General features: G+C 36.9%; 1 protein-coding gene across 2 annotated transcripts in view; it reads left to right on the forward strand.

Moving 5' to 3' along the window:
- ccne1 (cyclin E1) overlaps positions 1-2,937 on the forward strand; it is a 41,491-nt gene extending 38,554 nt beyond the window's left edge. For both annotated transcript variants that reach the window (XM_061893500.1, XM_061893501.1), the window contains exon 12: positions 2,166-2,937. In XM_061893500.1, coding sequence (XP_061749484.1) covers positions 2,166-2,369 — 204 coding nt within the window. In that variant the 3' untranslated portion in view covers positions 2,370-2,937. The remainder of the gene's footprint in view (positions 1-2,165) is intronic.
- The last annotated feature ends 5,450 nt before the right edge of the window (positions 2,938-8,387 follow it).

Below are 8,387 nucleotides of genomic sequence, written 5' to 3' on the forward strand. Positions count from 1 at the left end.
CAAATGTCACCATTTTGCATTAAATAGTAATAATTTTAGATAAAAGTAATTTACGAGAAAATATTACAGAAACAGAAGTAGTTTGAGGAATTGTTTCCAATTTTATAAGAAAAAAAGTTGATGCACATTAAATCAACACAAAAATCCAGACTTTGGAGCAATGTTCACAGACTAGTATTTGACTCTCTATTACATGCAATGGTTTTCCGTATTGGGACCATGATTTGTGTCCAGACTTGTTCACCGGTCCTCATATGGACGGAACTTTTCCTTGTTGATGTCTCAAGAAGGGCAGAAATACAAGAACACACACTTGTATTTGCTACCTTCTTGAGACCTCTAAACAATGCCCATCTCTTTAGGACCACCCTTTTTAGATATATTTAAAGAATAAAAATAATTAGCGCATTTTTAGCATTAACGCCGGGTCAAACTTGTTTTGCAAAATATTATTTTTATTAGCGCATGCCTAGAATTTCCGAGTCAAACTCGTTTCGCAAAATATTTAGCGCATTTTTAGCATTACAATAATCGCAATTTTACAAGAAAAAGCTTAACATTTTGGCAATTTTTTTCAAAAAGTCGGAATTTTACCCGAAAAAAGTCACAATTTTATTAGAAAACTTGAACATTTAGGCAATATTATAACAATAATCGGAATTTTACTCTGCAAAATGATGACAAAAGTTATAATCTTACTCAAAAAATATCACTATTTGACAAGAACAACAAAAAAATTGACAACATTGTTACAAAAGCCAGAATTTTATATGACAAATGTCACCATTTTGCATTAAATAGTAATAATTTTAGATAAAAGTAATTTTACGAGAAATTATTAGAGAAACAAAAGTTGTTTGAGGAATTGTTTCCAATTTTATAAGAAAAAAAGTTGATGCACATAAAATCAACACAAAAATCCAGACTTTGGAGCAATGTTCACAGAATAGTATTCGACTCTCTATTACATGCAATGGTTTTCCGTATTGGGACCATGATTTATGTCCAGACTTGTTCACCGGTCCTTATATGGACGGAACTTTTCCTTGTTGATGTCTCAAGAAGGGCAGAAATACAAGAACACACACTTGTATTTGCTACTTTCTTCAGACCTCTAAACAATGCCCATCTCTTTAGGACCACCCTTTTTAGATATATTTAAAGAATAAAAATAATTAGCGCATTTTTAGCATTAACGCCGGGTCAAACTTGTTTTGCAAAATATTATTTTTATTAGCGCATGCCTAGAATTTCCGAGTCAAACTCGTTTCGCAAAATATTTAGCATACCGGTAGGCCTAGAATTTCCGCCAGGTCAAACTCGTCACGTCACGAGTGACACTTCACCTGTCATCATTTTCAAAATGGAGGAGGCTGCTTTCAATAATTTGAAATCTCATAAAGGGAAGAAGATTAAGAGCTATTCAGTAGGATTTAAAGTCCAAGCTATTGAATATGCTAAAAAGAACAGTAAGCAACTATGCTTTATTAATATACCGTAGCTGCGTGTGTCAAATATGAGTCGTTAAATGACTCCCGTCTCCTGGTGGTAGAGGGCGCTAGTGATCCTTCTTGCGACTACTCGGCTGCTGAAGAAGTAGCAGCAAGAATGAGCAGCGTGTGTTTTTTTTCCTCTCGCTTGCACTTTTAACATGGAGGATTACATATCTAAAATAAAACACTTTTCTAAACTGGACTTTCAATCGAAGCAGGAGGTAATAAAGGAAGATTTCCATCGAGACAGAGACTTTTAAAACTGAAGAAAGATAAGGAAGACTTCTATAAACAAGTTAGCGATGCTTTTGATCAGAAGGAGCTGCGCATGGACTTCATTTATAAGTAAAGGTAAGACCATAATAAAGCTTTTTTTTTTTTAAATAAATGTGCTTTTCATGATGTTATCCTTACATCACACTCAAATTAATAAGCGCAGGCCTAAATTTACAGCTTGCCTTTGGTAAGCGCCGGAGTGAGAAGAGGTTTTAAATTAATTAGCGCCCCGACGGCAATTCAAGGGAATACGGTATATGAAATAGTCATGTCTAGGCGGAGTCAAACATTAGAGGGCGGAGCTCGGCGTTTATTGTCTTCCGCGGCCGCGAAGTAGTCCGCTTCCGTCGCGCCCCCGCCGTGTTTAACGCGTCCCCTTGTCCACTTGTGGCTCAGGAGAAAGCGTCCCGGTACGAGGACGCCGATCTGGAGCGTCACCGCAGCTGCCAGCTGCCCTCCGGCGTCCTGACTCCGCCCCTCAGCAACGAGAAGACTGAGTCGCCGCTCGGCGCGGACGCGGCGTCCTCGCTGCAGGTGCGACCCAGGATGCGCTCGCCCTCCGCCGCGCAGGTCGAACACGATTGGACGGTCGCGCCGTAACCGTGCGGGGGGTCCACGGAAGTGTTTTTTTTTTTTTTTTCTTGGATGGTATTTCCTAATTTTAAGGAGGACTCGTGGCCCCTCCCACTGATGCGTTTAGGGACTGCACGAAAGTTGAATTCTTTTTTTTTTTTGGAGCGTTTCAGTGAAACATCAGCTGCCAGTCACATGACTTATTTTATTTCCTGTGTGACGGCGCACTTACCTGAGCGTGGTTCTTCGGTGCTTTCTTATTGGCCCACAGACTGTTCCTGGAGTCATGTGACTCCGTGCTGCTATACAGCTGGGCTCGGCATCAAGGCAAGATGTGTGTGTGTGTGTGTGTAATTGTGTGTGTGTGTGATCATTTTAACAGGAGGGACCAGTAGCTTGGCTACCAAACAAACGAGCTAACCAGCTTGGCTTCAGAAGCTGAACTTTATTGATTGTATTTAACTTTTAGCCCCGCCCACTTGCCCCATCCCCAACCTGACCACAACCCCAAAATCGTCAGTGTGACTTTTTGTTTTGTTTTTGATTTTAATTAAATGCTGCTATGTATTTTTCCATTAAAGACTTTTTGGGAACACGCAGGCCCCCGTTGGTCGTCATGGTTACACAGCAGCAGTAACTCCTGGTCAGATGAAATGGAGCAGACCATAATATAGATTAATTACTTCCTACATTCACGCTTCTTGGTTGTTTACGAGTCTGCTTCAATTAACTCAAAAGTTTATATAAGTTGGATTTTATGGCTGAATAAGCGGCACAATTTAAGTATAAACTGCTTCAAGTTGATTGTGTTTTGTAATGTGAAGTGTAAGCCTGCTTTGGTCCACTAGATGGCAGTGTTACACTGCTGTTAAATGTCCACTTTGACCAGAATGTGGGCTCTTTTAAAAAAGAAAGAAATGTTAGCTTTGGGTTATTGGTGGTATTATTATTATTATAAATTTTTTGACCTTTTTCCTAACATATATATATTTTTTTATGTACTTTTAATTGGGTTAAATAGAGGCAAAAAGGTATGTACTGCATATATGTAAAAAACAAACAAACTGCGCGTTGACTTTGTTATATAGGGCTACAATGATTATTTGATAAATTCTCTTCTATTGCATTGATTAGAAGTTTTAGTGTCACTAAAAAAACAGATAAAATCTACATAGAGTCTCCAGAACAGGGGTCACCAACCTTTTTGAAACCAAGAGCTACTTCTTGGGTACTGATTAATGCGAAGGGCTACCAGTTTGATACACACTTAAATAAATTGCCAGAAATAGCCAATTTGCTCAATTTACCTTTAATAAATAAATCTATATGTATAAATAAATTGTATTTCTGTCTGTCATTCCGTCGTACATTTTTTTTCCTTTTACGGAAGGTTTTTTGTAGAGAATAAATGATGAAGAAAACAAACGGTTTAAAAGAGGAGAAAACCCGAAAAAAATGAAAACAGACTAATATAATTTTTTCTAGATTTTCCAGAACGATATTTTTAAAAGAAATTCAAAAGACTTTGAAATAAGATTTAAATTTGATTCTACAGATTTTGTAGATTTGCCAGAAAAATTGTTTTGAATTTTAATCATAAGTTTGAAGAAATATTTCACAAATATTCTTTGTCGAAAAAACAGAAACTAAAATGAAGAATTACATTAAAATGTATTTATTATTCTTTACAGTAATAAAAAATTTTTTTTACGTGAACATTGATTTAAATTGTCAGGAAAGAAGAGGAAGGAATTAAAAGGTAAAAAGGTATGTGTTTTAAAAATCCTAAAATCATTTTTAAGGTTGTATTTTTTCTCTAAAATTGTCTTTCGGAAAGTTATAAGAAGCAAAGTAAAAAGCTGAATTTATTTAAACGTGAAGACCAAGTCATTAAAATATTTTCTTGGATTTTCAAAATCTATTTGAGTTTTGTCTCTCTTTACAATTAAAAATGTCGAGCGAAGTGAGTAAATAAATAAAATTTGCTCGTAAATACAATTTAAAAAAATTGAGGCAGCTCACTGGTAAGTGCAGCTATTTGAGCTATTTTTAGAACAGGCCAGCGGGCGACTCATCTGGTCCTTACGGGCACCGCGTTGGTGACCCCTGCTCCAGATCTTTAAATAAGTGAACATTGTTTCCACACGGCCACAGAACAGAACTTTAAAATCCTGCATCTCAACGCACACATTAAAAGTAAAAAATCAATGTGGATGATGTGCATGTACTAGGAAAAACTAATCATTTTTATTTTAAATTATTTCCCTAAAATACCCATTGAGGCTATAAATCTGTAGTGTCAAACTATTTTTATTGAGGGCCACTTGTAATAATATATATATGTGTATGTATGTGTGTGTGTATATATATATATATATATATGTATATGTATATGTATATGTATATGTATATGTATATGTGTATATGTATATGTATATGTGTATATGTATATGTATATGTATATGTGTATATGTATATGTATATATGTATATGTATATATGTATATATGTATATGTGTATATATATATATGTATATATGTATGTATATGTATATATATATGTATATGTATATATATGTATATATATATATGTATATATATATGTGTGTGTGTGTTTTTACAGTAAAAGTACATTGAGCTTAAAAATGGAAACGGTAGAACAGTTGTCTTTACTGTAATTTTTTTTTTACTATTATTAATTTTTTTTCACAGTGTATCAATGGAAAATACCAGTTTATTTTTTTCGTACGATTCAATTCTGGCGAATGACCTATTTTATGTACATATTTTTTTACTGTAAATGTTTTCGCCAGCGCCTCCCGCAACCCCAAAAGGGAATAAGTGGTAGTAAATGGATGGATGGATTTTTGCAGTGAACATTTTGATGGATAATTTGCTTTAAAATCAAGTGTCAAGCTAACATCTTGGTACTTATTTTGATTTAAAAAAACAAAACAAAAAAAAAACCCTGATAATTTAATACTTGTTGCAATATTAGATCAAGTTTCAAATTAGCATGCGGTTACATTAATTTTCTGTCAAAATGTCAAAATTCAATTATTTTTGTGAGTAAAGATATTAATTCCAGGCTTTCGCGGGCCGTATAAAATGATAGGACGGGCCTTAGGTTTGCCATAAATAATGTTTACCCGCATAATCCAACAAGATAATTGACAACAAACTGATGATTACGGATCATAATGACTTTTTCTTGTCACACACATTTTTTGTTGAAGTGAATTATATTTATATAGCACTTTTCTCTAGTGTCTCAAAGCGCTTTACATAGTGAAACCCAATATCTAAGTTACATTCAAACCAGTGTGGGTGGCACTGGGAGCAGGTGGGTAAAGTGTCTTGCCCAAGGACACAATGGCAGTCACTAGGATGGCGTAAGCGGGAATCGAACCCGCAACCCTCAAGTTGCTGGCACGGCCACTCTACCAACCGAGCTATACCAGTCGTCTGTTGTATTAGATTTTTCAGAATGTGCTGCGAAAAAACAAGTTGCCGACTGCAACATTTTGAGAAAAAAATAATAATAATTTAAGGTAAATATGCTATGGAGTTATGTATCCTATTGTACATTTACATTTGCACGACTTTTCCCTTGTAAACAAAACTTTTTAAAATTGTACTTTTTAAACGGCATTGTGGAGGAACCATGATGCTGTTTGAAAAATAAAATATAAAGTATTAGTTGGGTTTAAAGGCCTACTGAAAGCCACTACTACCGACCACACAGTCTGATAGTTTCGATATCAATAATGAAATATTAACATTGCAACACATGCCAATACGGCCTTTTTAGTTTAATAAATTGTCATTTTAATTTTCCCGCAAAGTATCTTGTTGAAAATGTCGCGGAATGATGACGCGTGACGTTACGGGTTGTAGCGGACATTTTCTTCCAGCACCAATCACTGCTAAAAGTCGTCTGCATTAATCGCACAATTACACAGTATTCTGGACATCCGTGTTGCTGAATCTTTTGCAATTTGTTCAATTAATAATGGAGACGTCAAAGAAGAAAGATGTAGGTGGAAAGCGATGTATTGCGGCCGGCTGTAGCAACACAAACACAGCCGGTGTTTCCTTGCTTACATTCCCGAAGGTGAAGCTTTACTATGGAACAGAGCGGTCAAGCGAACATGGTTCTCTATCATATGTCAACCGGCATGTGGTTATAAGTCGGCTCTTACCGTAGACATGAGCGGAGCTTGCGTCATGCACCTGTCAAAGAGGCAGCTGCGACTCTCTTGCCTCATCCGACCAGCCGGCCCCCGAACGTGGGATGCTTCCACCGTCGAGGAGGGGGAAAAAAAAACTCAGCCCGGCCCCAACGTCCGCCTTCGCCTCGTCAAGAAACGTGGCTTCCCTCAGAGACACTGGCGGTCACCACACCCCTCCGACTTTCAGGTACGACTATATAATCTCACTAACACAATAAGCAGATAAGGGATTTTCCAGAATTATCCTAGTAAATGTGTCTAATAACATCTGAATCGCTCCAACTGCCCTCTTATTTGTTTTGTCTATTTATTTTTCTCTCTAGTCCTTCACTCTCACTATCCTCATCCATGAATCTTTCATTCTCGCTCAAATTAATGGGGAAATTGTCGCTTTCTCCGTCCGAATCGCTCTCGCTGCTGGTGGCCATGATTGTAAACAATGTGAGGATGTGAGGAGGTCCACAACTCGTGATGTAACGCGCACATCGTCTGCTACTTCCGGTACAGGCAAAGCTTTTTGATTAGCGACCAAAAGTTGCGAACTTTATCGTGGATGTTCTCTACCAAGTCCTTTCAGCAAAAATATGGCAATATCGCAAAATGAATCTTTACATGTGTAAACTAGCCAAGCGGCAGGAAATGACAGGAGGTCACCAGGTGGCGCCCTGATGAGTGACTAGACTTAGACTTGCTTTTTATCGTCATTCAAATGTACAGTACACTCTTTACAGTACAGATAAGAACAAAATTTTAATGCATTAGCTCATAGTCGTGCAGGATAAAGAATCAATAAGGTGCAGATATAAATAGACTGCTATACAGATAACTATATTGCACTTTTGCATATGCATCCACGTTTATGGATGTATGTTATATTGTCTTTATATTCCAGTGAGATTGGCGCTAAATCTAAATCTGAGGTCAGAACTTGTCACGTGACCCCAGGCTCCCAAGTCTTGTAAACACACTCCTTCAGTATAAAGAGTTGTCTTTTAAATATTTAATCAGCTCAAGTGAATGCACTAGATTCATAAATATATACTCTTGATCCAAATGGTATCATATCTCCTCTATTTATTCCTGTGAATATCACCACTGGGAAGCAATACAAAACAAAATTAACCTCGTTTCTGTCCCAACAATAAGGCCTGAAATAAAAATATGACACTATTACAGGAGCTTATGGGCAACTCTGCCTCCATCTAGTGGCCATTGGGATGAAGTACAGCCAGGTTGCGAACTTAAAAACCAGGCTTGTTTTTATTTTAAATATTTATCGAGAAATAAAAAAAAGCATTGCAGATATGCTAAGACATTTTATTGTCACAAGCAAGCCTCTATATCAGCGTTGTGATAAAATGTGTCAGTTTTTTCCCCTCCTTTTTTCAGTTCCGGTGTCAAGATGCGACCACCTCTTCGCATTTTTTAGGTCGTGTCCCACCTTTTTTATTAATTTTTTTTAATTTTTTTTTTTTAATACCGTTTTAATCGCGATGCAAAGTGTGAAAAGAAGCAAGGCCGTGCAATTTTTGTATAAAGTTGTGAAATGTGCCGTCGTGAAATGAGCTGCGTTCATTAGCGGCGACACAAAGCCCCTCAGTCTTTGAAGTCGTGACGGGATGTCAACACACACACACACACACACACACACACACACTCACACACACACACACACACACACACACACACACACACACCTTGTATTTGCTACCTTCTTTAGACCTCTGAATAATGCCTCCCTCTTTAGGACCACCCTTTCTAGATATTTAAAGATTACAACATAAAAAATATATACATACTATGCAAATATAGAA

Source organism: Nerophis ophidion, linkage group LG02 (genome assembly GCF_033978795.1).
Source record: "Nerophis ophidion isolate RoL-2023_Sa linkage group LG02, RoL_Noph_v1.0, whole genome shotgun sequence".
Taxonomy (NCBI): Eukaryota; Metazoa; Chordata; class Actinopteri; order Syngnathiformes; family Syngnathidae; genus Nerophis; species Nerophis ophidion.